Source organism: Lampris incognitus, chromosome 1 (genome assembly GCF_029633865.1).
Source record: "Lampris incognitus isolate fLamInc1 chromosome 1, fLamInc1.hap2, whole genome shotgun sequence".
Classification (NCBI taxonomy): Eukaryota; Metazoa; Chordata; class Actinopteri; order Lampriformes; family Lampridae; genus Lampris; species Lampris incognitus.
The window spans coordinates 138,761,569-138,776,149 of record NC_079211.1 but is presented as its reverse complement, the minus strand read 5'-3'; the positions used below and the strand labels follow the sequence as shown (position 1 = coordinate 138,776,149).

General features: G+C 45.7%; 1 protein-coding gene across 1 annotated transcript in view; it reads left to right on the top strand.

Annotated features, from left to right (window-relative positions):
- Positions 1 to 14,581, top strand: part of mctp1a (multiple C2 domains, transmembrane 1a) — a 272,017-nt gene that overhangs the window by 232,897 nt on the left and 24,539 nt on the right. Inside the window, exons 17-18 of the mRNA XM_056296158.1 lie at positions 3,268 to 3,324; positions 10,670 to 10,777. Coding sequence (XP_056152133.1) covers positions 3,268 to 3,324; positions 10,670 to 10,777 — 165 coding nt within the window. The remainder of the gene's footprint in view (positions 1 to 3,267; positions 3,325 to 10,669; positions 10,778 to 14,581) is intronic.

Here is a 14,581-nt window from a genome sequence, read left to right as displayed (position 1 = left end):
TTTCCATATTATCACCGTCTTTGTGTATATTTATAGGACACAGTGTAATCTGTAAAAGTGGCCTGTATCATTCCTGTATCATTTGAATAGATGTGAATATGTTAATCCCTACTGTACCTCACTAGATATTGAATTGACTGGATCAGCTCTGCAGGCAACGGGAGCTATACGCGATGCTGTCGACGGGAAGCTTTGATGCTGCCATGTTGTGATGATAGTAATTCAAACAACATGATAACAGGGGGGATAAGCAGGCAAATGATATCATACAGCATACAGGCCTCAGAAAAAGAGAAGACGGTGAAGGAGAGACGGAATGTATAATATTGCATGATGGAAAATTAAGTGAAGTAAAGAAAAGAGAGGAAAATAAAAGTGAGAGGAAAGAGAGGGAAAAACAACATTTGGAATTCATCATCCGCGCTGAGGTAATTTATATCATCCCTTGTTGAGACGGTGGCTTCCGTGCACACATTTTAGCTGTGGCAGTCTTCAGGGCAGATGACACGTTCTGTTTTTTAAAAAAATTTTTTTTTTTATTAATTTTACACTTGTGTCTCATCGCGGGGAACATGACTTCTCTCTCTAACCAGGGGCGATAAAGGAGAGAGGGAGAGAGCAGAGCAGAGTGCGAAGCGAGACAAACGACTCTATCATTCTCTCTGTCTCTCTAGGTCATGCTTCCCCAGTTAGCTCATGTTCGTTTCCTTTGTTTAAAGTTGGGAGCGTGTGCCAGGCGTGCCCTAGTAAAGCCTCTGTATAGAGGAATCCATTATGTTAGTATTTTGGCATGGCTGAAAGGATTTGGGGAGAACCATGATGACTTTATAAACAGTTATACTTTACTTGTCTAGAGATGCCAGAAGGCATTCATTTTAACAGTATCACATCTACTTTTTTTTCTTTCTTTTTTTCTTTTTTTGCCTTGGCGGAGCACAAGTATTATTCTCTTCCTGGTGTGATTGTGTATCAGTGAAGAGATTGTGAATTGTGAGCAGTAAAGCTTGTTTGTCCCAACAGTAATGGAGTCTCAGTGAACCGGGAATAACCAGTTGCTATACAGTCAGGCAGCCACACTATATAGCTCCATGCATAAATGCACAACATATTGCCCCAGTGTCTGCAAGCTTTGTATAACAAAACACATAAACACATGCATGCATGCATGCATGCACGCACACACACACATGCACCAGTGCAATGAGTGCTATTGACTCCTCACTTAACTCGGCTGTTCTGAACCCTTCTTTGTTTCTGTGGGAAGCTGCATTTACATAAGAAGCTTATGTCAGTACTGCACAGCCCCCCCCCCTTATTCCAATAAAACAAAAGGACAAAAGCTATTGTCTTGTTAAGTAATGATTTTTGGATTTCTCCAAACCAGTTTGGTGCGGCGGTGGAGGCAGGTTGGGGACGTGATGACGCTGGGGGTTGGTTGAAGTCGCGGGGATTGGAGGGTGATGCTGGTGTAAAATAATGAGAGGATCCGAACGCTGAGGTTCACAGCCATAGGGGCTTATGATGTGGATGTTTGTGTATGTAAATACGGAGCAACAATGTGACCTTGTAGCTTTGATGTTTGATTGACGGGGGGGGGTATAAGAGGTGGGGCAGTGTTGCGGTTGTTTTGCTTCACTTGCAACACATGCATGCACACATGGTGCATGTTCGATTTGCACGGAAAAAGCAGACAGAAAGATAAATACACACAAAAAAACACCAATATACACACACATATGAAGTAGTGTTAGAGAGGGTGTATTCCTGCTGATGTCTTGGTTGTGTGACAGTGTCTACGAACCTGCTAGCCCAGCTGGTCTTATTTAGTTTAGGCCTTACCGTACATGTCAGCAATGCAGCGGTAGTTTTACTTTGGACAGGATTGTTTGGCTCTCCGAGAGCGTACAACAACCTTTTTTTTTTTTTGCACAACCATCAGAAGCCTTAAACAAGGAAGGTATTTGAAATAATAGAAAAGCTTATTAAAAATATATGTAAATGGTGTATATAGAGAGCAGTCTGGCGTTTGAAGTGTGAACAGAGCTGAACTCAAGATGTTATTCAAAAGAAGGAAAAGAGAAGTTGTTTATTTTTGTCTAGCTTTTTTTTTAAGAAAAGACGTTAATTAAGCGGGTGTTTATTGTGGAGGCCAACACGGGGAGGTGTGAGACAAGGTTAGAATCATCTGCAAAGCCCTTTTTCTATCTTGTTTTTTCCCATAAGAAGTAAATTATTCATTTGTGGCATTGTTGTTTCATTTGTGTTTTAATTTGTGTGCAAGTTTGTTTGTGTGGGTGTGTGTGTGTGTGTGTGTTTGCAAGTGCCTTTGTATTTGCTTATGTCTCTGTGGGTCAAGTGTGTATTTCTATATTTTTCTCACTCGTAGCGTGTGTCATCAGTGCGTGTGTGTGCGTGTTTGTGTGTGTGTGTGCGACAGTGAGTGAGTGTGTGTGTCTTCTGAGTGGAGGTGTGTTATATGTCTCGGGGTATCTCGGGGCTTCTCAGCTACAGTTGCTCTAGTCCCATCGGTTGCAGACCACTGAAGCACATAGTTGCTGTTCCCTGTCACTGAGCTGTTTCTGCTGGAGGCTCCCCTCGTTCTGTCTCTCCCTCGTTCTGTCTCCCTCTGTCTCTCCCTCTCCCCCTTCTTCTTCCTTGCTCTCATGCTTCCCTCTGCTTCAGTGTCGTCTGCGAGGAAATGGGGAGATAGATGGATGGATGGTATAGGACAGAAGGGGTGACCGTAGAGCTGAAGGTCGGGTGCAAGAGGTTAGCAGGCGGGTCAGATGAGATGGGGCAGAGTCAGAAGAGGAGTCGTACCATCGCCTCCTATAGAGCACTGTGAGATTTGTTTGCTTTTGTGCAGTGTGCTCAAGTAGACATGAATAGACCGCAATCTTCAACTCTGGAGCTCAAAAACATTTGCTCAGATGCTCAGAAATGTTGGCACGTTGTGACAGCGACAGAATGTCTTTACAACTGAATTTGAATTATCTCATTCTCACATTGTAATATTCTTAGTTGTCGAGCTGGTGATGCAACCAACGTCTACGCTCAGCGCACACTTTCCACACTTAATGAATTTTTACCGAACAGAACCATCACCAGAAGGATTTGACATGCTTTTTTTGTTTGTTTGTTTGTTTGTTTGTTTGTTTCTTCTGATCTTGTTAACCCTGTGTTGTCCAACATTTAACAGTTCTACACCTCCTGCTTTACCACACAAACATTTATATTGCTCTCTTTTTCTTCTATTGCTCCTGTCAGCAAGCAATGGAGGACCTGCTAGAAGATGAGGATGAAGATTTTGACAAAGATGACAAGGTAATTATATCGTCTGTCGGGGTGCACTCATGCTAACACTGCAAATGTGCATGCACACATGCATGTGTGTGTACAAATCATAATGCATGTGCACAAACACACACACACACACACACACACACACACACACACACATATACACACTGCCTCAGGTGGGTTTGACACTGCTTCATAGAGTGAAAATGCAAACAGACAAATGAAGTCAACCTTCGTTTAGTGTTTTTCTCTGCCCTGGGCGCAAACGTGTATGCAGCCTGTACGGTGCGACCTTTTAACCTACTGGAAAGTCGACGTGTGAGCAGCGCATTCCTCACCTTTTGCTTGCACTCACTTGCTTTGCATCCGTTATGCGCCGCAGCGTATATTTACATTTGTCCCTTCCCTTCAAATGGTACAATGGAAAATCCACCCTGCTACCGTTCGGCATAGGCCCGGCTTCCTGAAAACATGCTCCCGTATAATGTGCTTAGTTAGCTATTTAGGTCCGTTCACTGCTCCTTTATGTCCCAGTAAAACAGCATCTGGGCTTGTCCAGACACTATCAGGTAACAACAGGTGGCTGCTTTATTGCTGCAGCTCATTTACATTGTAGGAACAGCTACTGGAACAAATGCCACTGGATACTGCACACACACTTTGTCCAACGTTGCACTCAGGAATGCTAATTCAAATAGTACACTTCTGCGACCATCAACCATCTATTTTCCCTTTTTTTCTTTTGCGAGGCCGGCTTAAAATGGCTGTTAAATAAATTGCAGTTTGATTTCCCCGTGTTGGTAGATTCAGAAAACATTAAACCCGCAGTGAGAAACTTGGGTTAAGGCATAACTGGAGTGGGTAATTCCCACTATGTAGAATGTTTTAGGGAAATCCAAGACTTAGACCATGAAGTGTAAAGACTCTCAACTGCACAATTTGGAATCTGAAATTACTTGGGCTTAAACTTGATGCCTCAGAGGCATATATGAGCAATATAAAGGTTGTTAGGCTAAGATGTGGCAATTTGTATGGTCTCATTTGGGGACTCTTTTTGGAAGGAAAATCTGCTATGTTTGCAATGGTAATTGTAAGGGCCTTTGACCAGGAATTTGATATTTGAAAATGATTTTGCCGGGAGATATTCTGTATGCAGATTTTCAGTTAAGGGACTACGATCTCTTTCTAGTCACTGGAGGGTCCCAAGTGCAAGTCTGAGATGAAATACAAAAAACACATATTGTATGGTGGCCCTGTGGACATATTCTATGGTGGCCATGGACTGGTGGCCTGACCAGGGTGTCTCCCCCCCTGCCGCCCAATGACTGCTGGGATAGGCTCCAGCATCCCGTGACCCGAATTCGGACAAGCAGCTCGGATAATGGATGGATGGATGGATATTCTATGGTGCAGCCGGTCAAATAGTCAATAAGACAGTCACTGAAAGCAGCCAGTCAGACAGTCGTTCAGTTGATGTGTGTGTACACATAGAGAGATGTGTGCATTACATCCACTCCCTCGTTGATGTAGAAGCCCAAAGTTTTACGGCTGCAAACTTTCAAGACTAAAATGTACAGGGGATAAACGAATGAAGATAGGCACCAAGCAACCTTGAACCTCTTTTTTTTTGCCCCTTGCTTTTTTTCCATTCATGTCCTCCACCTCTGCTTTTCCTGCCTCCTCTCAGGGGAACAAATACAGGTGTTTGAAAAGATGTAGATTATATGAAATACATTTTTTACTTTTATATTGAAATGAGGTGCAGCAGCAGCAGCAGCAGCCTGTGCGGCCTCTGTCAGATTCAGTGGCGAACTGATTATTCCACATAAGAGGGCCGTGCTCTCTGTGCTCACATGGGGCTGGGATGCTGGATAGCGCTGCCACCACAAAGGCGACAATTTACCAACTCTGGCTTCATACATTTTGATCTATTGCCCCCTTCAACTGCTAGCATTTCATTTGAGCTGTTGGAGAAGTTAAAAGAGGGGCATTTTTCTTCTTTTTTTTGCCCATATCTCTCCCTCCCCTCCCACTCTGCATGCACCCCCCCCCCCACCACACACACACACTGCCTTTTTTTCTTCTTTCATTCTGATACTGACTTGGTTAAGTGCACAACAAATAGAGTTTTTAAGCTTAACAAATTTGTCTCTTGCAATGATTCTGAGTCACAGAGGTGAGCTGACGCTCTCATTACCTTATAGCTGGACTTCAGATTGTTAAGTATGAAGGTTGGGTCAGAGGAGGCCTCTTTTATGGCACAGACCCATAAGGGGGGGGAGCAAAAAAAAAGATTAATAAATGTGCCAAGGCCTCATTTTAATTGAACTTGAAGCATATGTTGCAAGTATGTGCAATCCGTCCCAGATGTTTAGCCCTGGCCATGTGCAAGGCTCTTCCCAGTGCACCACAAGGCAGCTATTAGCTGGATAACCTTTGCTCCAGAGGCTAAATGGGGTATTACATGGCCAAAAAGTGGAGCACCTGTTTTTCATTGCATGGAGGACCCCTTGCAGGCTTTTTGCCTTGGATCACCACATGTGTTTTGACTTAACAGATTGTTGGGCAGACGTGAAAAGTGTCTTTCTTGTGAGCTAGCACTGATATTAGTCACTTAATCTCAATGAAAGTCCAGCATCTAGACTAATTGATGGGGACGGCTCAGTTGTTAAAGCCGGGCAGGCAGGCATATGAAGGCTGAGGGAATGTAAGACATGAACATTTTTTTCCCTTCTCTTTCCCCCCCTCCTCCTCTGTGTGTGTGTGTGTGTGTGTGTGTGTGTGTGTGGATGATGACCTTCAACATGGAATGTTACCCTACTCTCATTGTCTTCAGACCAACACTTACCCACACCCATGCACATACAAGTCACTCACAAATGCTTTGTTAATGACAGTGACACGGGTTTTTTTTTAAATCTCTAACCTATTTTTAGGTCAAACTTTAGTCCTATTTTTGAGCTTCTTTTAAACTATTTGTAGTTTTGTAGATTGTGTCACCTATTGGTTTTGGATGTTGCAGGGACACATTTTCTGGTCTCTGAGATTTTCATAGTTTTCATAAGTTAGTGTAGCTTTAGACATGTGCTCAGTGATCTGTTTAGCGTGTTCTGACTTAAGGTCAAACCATGCGTGAAGTCAGATTGAGTCTGGACCACACTGTATTTATGAAATAGAGACAAAGAACATGTTGTGGTTATTGTCACAACACGAGAGTTAACTTAATTCAGCTAATTTGAACCATCTCGTACATTTTAAGGGTCTTGTAGAGCTCTTTGTGTTAAAGCCAGTGGTTCCTAGCTCATTCACGTAAAACAACATCTGACATATGTTAGTACAGATAGTGAAGATGCTGATGAGGTTGAAAATGGGAAGCCGAAACCTCTCCGTTTTTATTCCATGAAATGAATTATTTTGATTATATATCACAAACAGAATCGGAGACGAGGGACAACCTTGGCAGAGTCTGCCAAGGTTGTCCCTCGTCTCTGATTCAGTTTGTTATTTTAATTATTATTTTTAACTAGAGTGTTTTCCTGTATCAGTTTGATTGTGATATGGTGTCTTTCAGATATAAATGATGTTTTCCGTCTACCTGTATGCAGCTTTGTGTACTTTTACAATATGTTCTGGTAGTGATACAGCGAGACTCAGGCAGTGTGAGGTACAAGCCTGCAGCTCATTCCTATGTTGACAGCACTGGCTTCTGGGGCCTCGGTGTGTGATGGGGCTTCATATGTCTCCTTGTAGCCATGGGCTTATTGTCCAGAGCTGATGTAAAGCAGTCGCCTCTAGGCTCTGTGTAGGGAAGAGCGTGCATACCTGTATGTGCCAATTTTTGTGTGAGTCCCTGGCTTATATATGTATTGTGAGTGAGAGAGATGGGGGGGGGCGGTCTGAAGAAGCAAGGAGATTACCCTCGCACGGTTGACTGGTCACTGTAGCACTAGAGCTCTGCTCAGCTAGGCTCCGCTAGCCTCAGGAGGACCCGACGCAGATAAGATACACACTGCAATCATGTCCTGCTCACAGGCGTACTGTTCACTGCTCCCCCTCGTTCTCTCACTCTCACTCTCCCTCGCTCTCTCTTTTTTGTGCACACACACACACACACACACACACACACACACACACACACACACACACACCAAAACATACACCTCAAAAATGCCATTGTAGACGAAAGCTGGTAACTTCCTTCCCTGCTCCTTCCCTTTCTCATTCTAATGAATTTGCTCTCCCTCCATCCCTGCCTCCATCAGAGTAGATGTTTGATAAAAACATTATTTACTGACTTGAGAATGTGGCCTCCACACTGAAATGGAAAGTGCTTTAGGTGGTAGTAATCATGTCCTCAGTGCATTCAGGTCATTTCTATTAAACCATCAACAAACTGTCGAGTACTCAGGTATTTAACCATGATGCTGTGCGCACAAGGATTTCCAGAAGGTTGAATCACATATCTGCATTTTCTCAGATTCACTGCTTTTTTTTATGATTGTCAGTTTACAGAAATGATCCATCACAATGACACAAGTTCCACCGAATCGATTCTCACAGTAACCAGCACCACAGGGGCGTCTAGGTGGCATAGGGGTCTATTCTGTTGCCTACCAACACGGGGATCACCGGTTTGAATCCCCGTGTTACCTCCGGCTTGGTTGGGCGTCCCTACAGACACAATTGGCTGTGTCTGCAGGTGGGAAGCTGGAAGTCATCGCACTAGCGCCTCCTCTGGTCGGTTGGGGCACCTGTTCGGGGGGGAGGGGAAACTGGGGAGAATAGCGTGATCCTCCCATGTGCTTCATCCCCCTGGTGAAACTCCTCACTGTCAGGTGAAAAGAAGCGGCTGGTGACGCCACATTTGTCGGAGGAGGCATGTGGTAGTCTGCAGCCCACCCCGGATTGGCAGAGGGGGTGGAGCAGTGACCGGGACGGCTCGGAAGAGTGGGTTAATTGGCCAAGAATAATTAGGGAGAAAAAGGGAGGAGAATCCCCCCCCCCCCCAAAAAAAGTAACCAGCACCAGTTATTTTTCATAAGCAGCTCCATATGACATGGCTGATGTTTGTTCTCTAGGTCTTGCTGACAACTGAGTTGACTGTCACACTATTCCTGGACTGGACAAGAGTGAAATAGATGTTTATTTAAGCTCAAGTAAGCATCTTGAAATGGATGAAAGTATAGTATTCTGTTACTCCACTTCTTCCTTTCACAGTCATCTTACTGTCCCTTTATCCTTTCTTAATTGTGATGAGAGTTTTGAAACAGGATGCTGCTTTTCCTATAGGCCACACATGCCCAACTGCATATATACAAACGCACCTACATGTGAACAAGTAGACATGTTTGTCAACACACACACAGCTTCGTTCTTCTCTTCCTTGCAGAAAATTCACATGTACAGTGTTGTTAAAGTTGGCTGATTCTCACAGCTGACTTGTAGTACATGCAGGGGTGTTTATGGATGCTTTTGAAAGGATGAATTAGAAACAAAAAATTCAAAATGAAAAAAAAAGGGAAAATTACTTTCTCGTTATCTAATGATCAACATCAAGGCTTTACTACTGTATAATCTAACCCCAATTTACTGTAAGACAGAGCAAAAGATGCACTCAGTGTGTGTGTATGTGTTTGTGTATATGTGGGTGTATGTGTGGGTGTATGTCTGTGTTTGTGTGTGTGTGTGTTTGTGTGTTTGTGTGTGTGTGTATGTGTATATGTATTTGTGAAAATGTGGGTGTATGTATGGGTGTATGTCTGTGTGTGTGTTTGTGTGTATGTGTATTTGTGTATGTGTGGGTGTATGTGTGTTTGTGTGTGTGTGTACGTGTGTATATGGGTGTATGTGTGTGTGTGCGGGTGTATGTGTTTGTGTGTGTGCGGGTGTATGTGTTTGTGTGTGCGTGTGTGGGTGGGTGGTGTGAGAGTCTTTGTATCTGCATTTGTGTTCATGCAGCCTGTGTGTGTTGGTCCATCTCTGTTACTCGGTGATGGGGTGATGTGTCTATCAGTGTGGTCTGGCAGGTGCATTACTGGTAAGTCTCCTGGTCAGTGACAACGGTCCACGAGCAGCAACACACGTCCCACCTTCGTGTCCCCTCAAGACCTCGTAGCTCTTAAAGTGACCAACTTCACCCTTTCCTCTGCGTTGTTAAAGTGCGATTCTGATTTGTGCGAGGTTTTTTTTTTTACATAGGTGTGCGACTCGACCGTTTGTATGTCAGCTGAGTGTGTGGATAGCACGTGGGGCCGCCACACTGCTCCCTCCCCCATCTCTCCAGTGTCATTCCCATGGCGTTGCGCCAATCAGTCAGAAAGCGGCATGCTGGGATGTAATTGGACTAAAGGGTGCGCTGGGAACTATATCAATGCTCTGAGAGAGAAACAAACAAACAAACAACAAGGAAGAAGTAAAGACATGTGACTGAAACATTGTTGCAGGGGGCTGTTGACTCTGTGAAGCAGCGTGGTTGTCCTCGGGTGTCAAGGGAGTTTTCAGCTGTGGAGGAGAATGAGGGAGAGAGAGGAAGAGGGGAAAGAAGGAGAGAGGGAGAGAAGATAAAAAACTTTTCTTCCTACTGCCTGTGAAGGATGAAAAGCGCCATGCTGTAAGAGATGCGTTTGACTTATCTGCCTCATTTTTCTTCCGCTCTCTCTCTCTTTTCTTCTCATCAGGCGGCAGAGACGCTGGTAGGAACTGCATTTTAATCATGTTTGGCTAATAGTTGTGGGGGAGTGGAGACAAGAAGGAGGGTAAAGGAAGCATGCAGGGTATTACTGCACTATGCAAAATGCACCACATTGTTTGTTTATCTCCACTGTCTCTCGCACACACACTCTCTCTCGCTCGCTCTCTCTCACACACACACACTCTCGCTCTCTCTCGCTCGCTCGCTCGCTCGCTCGCTCTCTAGCTCTCTCACACACACACGCCACACTCTCTTTCTCACACACACACACACACACACACATACCACACTGTCTCTCTCACTCTCTCTCTCTCTCTCTCACACACACCACCCTCTCTCTCTCTCTCTCGCTCTCTCTCTCTCTCTCACACACACACACACACACACACACACACACACCAGGTGAATAATCTCTAGCTCAGTCTCGTTCCCCATTATTCCCTCCAGATATAAATCTCTATCTTAGTCTGTTGCTTTTTCTCATTCCTCTCTTGCTCTCTTTCTTTTTCTCTCACTCTTAAACTCATTTTCTTCTTCACTTTCTCTAACTCTGGTGTTTTTTTTTTCTTTAACTCTTACATACTCATCTGTTTGGGTTGCAGACAAACAAACAAACAAACAAACAAACAAACAAACAAACAAACACACACAAACCTGTTGCTGTAATCTATCCACAAGGACCCTAAAGCCGGCCCCTGGGAGGACAGTCGCCTGTCTGAATCTGAAAGCCATGTCCTCCAGCATATATTGGCTTCCTGGCACTTTGAGTGGATACGAGTGATGGTGGTAAGTGTGTGCGTGTGTGTGCGTGCGCGGAATGGTGCGGTGAGGTGATGACTCCTAACGGGGTGTCGCTGTCTTCTGACTTATGTCTATGGCTCATCGTCTGTCCTGCAAACCACCTGCGGTCCTGTCGGGGTCCCTGTACCTGTCCCATGTCCTTGTCTTACTCCAACACCCACACTTGCACGTACGGCTCCTCTTCCCACCCCATAACGTTTCCCAGCCTAATCTGCTCTTTCAGGTGACAGGGCGGGCAAACTAGCTCCTGCACGGTCGGTTGCTCCCATCTTATCGCGTGGCTTCACTGTAGACCTGCAGAATGCTGTGATGCTGCTGCAAGGTGACAGTCATGGAAAATGGTGTGTGGAAGTATGTCCAGGGCGGCACGGTGACACAGTGGTTAGCGCAGTCGCCTCACAGCAAGAAGGTCCTGGGTTCGAACCCCGGGGTTGTCCAACCTTGGGGGTTGTCCTCTGCGTGGAGTTTATATGTTCTCCCCGTGTCTGCGTGGGTTTCCTCCGGGGGCTCCGGTTTCCTCCCATAGTCCAAAGACATGTAGGTCAGGTGAATCGGCCATACTAAATTGTCCCTAGGTGTGAATGTGTCGGCCCTGTGATGGCCTGGCGGCCTGTCCAGGGTGTCTCCCCGCCTGCCGCCCAGTGACTGCTGGGATAGGCTCCAGCATCCCCGCGACCCGAATTTGGATAAGCGGCTTGGGTAGTGGATGGGATGGATGGATGGATGTCCAGTGTGCAGAGCACTAACGGGTGGCGTGGAGAGTATGCGGCATGTTTCCTGGCCTCTTTTGTCTATAAGCAGTACTACGATAGGGAACATTGGATTCCCAGGTGTCGTAGTTTTTTTTTTAAAATAGTTTAAAGCATGTTCCTCTTGAAAATAATATAGGTCGGCCCTTTTCCCATATACATTTCAATTGCTTGCCCCTAATAATAATTTAAATAACAAGTATAAAGCCCTGATGAAGTCTTTAGTATCCTAGTGTGTGTGCACGTGCACGTGTGTGCATGTGAGGGAGCAAGCATGCTTGTATGTGTGACTTCACAAATACTCATGGGTGCATTGCCTTAAAGGTTCTGCAGCTGCCACACGACTTTTCTCTCTTTTTTTTTTTTTTTTCTTCTGGCAAATCCCAATGCTCATTATGCCTAATGTGGCAGTGTCTCCTCCACCAAACCTCTGTTGTTCTGGATCACATGCACAAGCTCATCTGCACCAGCTGAACGGTTTCTCCACTGATGAGCTACGCATGAAAGGATGTAGACGTTCGCGCTGCACTATAGGTGAGAAGTTCTCATGTGCTCTGAACCAGCGAGAGGAACCCGGTTCCAGACTCTCACCGGGTAAAGTCTTGAAGATTGCACACGCACAAGTCCTCCTGGCCTCCCATTCGACGGAATCTGGAGCACAACTCCTGACAGCGGTGTCGTCTGAATTTGAAAGTCAGGCGTGTTAGGAGGCAGCCGACACCTTTCCTTTTAACAAGAGTCATAAATCTGTAATGAGCAGAGAGAGGATGCATATTTTATTTACTTTTTTGAAGACGTGATCCCATCACTTCGTAGCGATGCACTCGTTCAGGGTTTTTTTTGGGGGGGGGGGATTTCTTATCCAAAACAAGGCTTAAAACAGTGAATTTTATAGTTATTTCTATTTCTTGTCTCTAAACATGAATATATAATTAGAGGTGTTGCAAAGTTTTTTTTTGAAGAAAGTAAGATGCGGTTAAGGCTTAACCTTCGTGAGACCGTCGTAATTGCTGAAAAGCTGTCAACAAGCGTGTTGGCAACAGGACCTCTCATTTTACCTCATGCAAAAATATGCAAAATATATGCAAAACACAAGTTAAGACTCTTCATTCATTTTTCAAAATTAGTTTTGCACACCAAGCAGGGTTCTCCTGAACAGAATAGAAACATCCATCCATCCATCCATCCATTATCCAAATCGCTTATCCTGCTCTCAGGGTCGCAGGGAGGCCGGAGCCTATCCCAGCAGTCATTGGGCGGCAGGTGGGGAGACACCCTGGACAGGCCGCCAGGCCATCCATTAACTATAATTAATTATTTTATTTTTTTCCCTCCTTTTTCTTCCCAATTGTATCCGGCCAATTACGCCACTCTTCTGAGCCGTCCCGGTCTCTGCTCCACCCCCTCTGCCAGTTCAGGGAGGGCTGCAGACTACTACATGCCTCCTCTGATACATGTGGAGTCGCCAGCCACTTCTTTTCACCTGACAGTGAGGAGTTTCGCCAGGGGTACTTAGCGCATGGGGGGACCACGCTATCCCCCCGCCCCCCGAACAGGCACCCCGACCGACCAGAGGAGGCGCCAGTGCAGCGACCAGGACACATAACCACTTCCGGCTTCCCACCCGCAGACACGGTCCATTGTGTCTGTAGGGATGCCCGACCAACCAAGCCGAAGGTAACACTGGGATTCGAACCAGCGTTTTCCATGTTGGCAGGCAACGGAATAGACTGCTATGCTACCCAGACGCCCTAAATTCCAATAACTTAAGTAGTCTAATATCCATGGGCCCTCGTGCAAAAGTTTAGAAGGTGAAAATTTGTGTTTTTTTTTTTAATGAACTGTTTCAACGCTTAGCACCAGTGAACCATACTAAAACACTGCCTTAAAAACCCATTTGTGTATTTTTGAGGTTTTCCTCCAACCTCAACTTCACGTTCAGCCAAAATGAAGCAATACTGAATGGAAATCATAAAGCAGCAGTCGTCGTTAGCCGACCCAGACAGAGAGACAGCGAGACAGACAGGGAGATGGGCCTGAAGAGAAACAGCTAAACCAGGCCAGCAGAGGACAAGAGTAATGGAGTCCCATTTATCACACTCTGTCAGGGTGGATCCTGGGAAGGACAATGGAAGGAGAGCCCAAGAGCAGGGGAGCAGAGGTGAGACAAGGCGGGAGGGAATCGGCTGAGGGTGAGGGAGTTGAATAGTGGATGGTGGGGATGGGGGCGGTGGGGGGGCAAGTAAGGTGACGGCGGGGTGCAGAAGTTGAGGGGTGGTCGCTATTGATGTGCCCGTGTGGTGATGGTTTTTGGGGTGGTTATTTCTGTTCGTGTCCGACCTTGAGTGTGATGGAGTGGCTGGTCTGGTAGGGGTGAGGGGAGGCCCCGGGGGGAGATGGGTGAGGTTGCTGAGTGACAAGCCAACCTCCCGCCACCCCAAAACTTTAAAGGGACACACACATGCTCGAAAATGCCAAAACCTTCCAACCTTCGTCTTTAGGATGAGAAAAGCAGAGGTCAGCCGAAGAGAAGCTACCTTCAACTCTCTCTCTCACTCTCTCTCTCTCTCTCTCTCTCTCTCTTATTCACTCACTTTCTCTCTTCATATCTGTATATTTATCCTCACCGTGGGACCATGCCCTGCTGTATCCTCACCAGGATGCTAATAAGGGCTGCAGAGCATCGTGGTCTGCCTGATCCTCCACCTCCAGCTGACACACTCACCTGCCATTAGACTTTGACTTTGCAAAAACAACCACAAGCACACGTGAGAGCACACTTTTACACACACCCAAAAACACTTACGCACACCTCAAACTCGGCAAATAGCTTCTATGGGAGTCTAAAGTGGGACTCTGTGTGTGTGTGTGTGTGTGTGTGTGTGTGTGTGTGTGTGTGTGTGTGTGTGTGTGCTGACAGTTGGATGAGGAGCAGGAGGATGCGTGGAGCTTCTCAACGCCCCTGTTAAACAGAAATTTATGTGTTCATGATAATAAGGGAGGGAGGGAAAAAGAAATGTATTCCCTGTATTCACTCAAG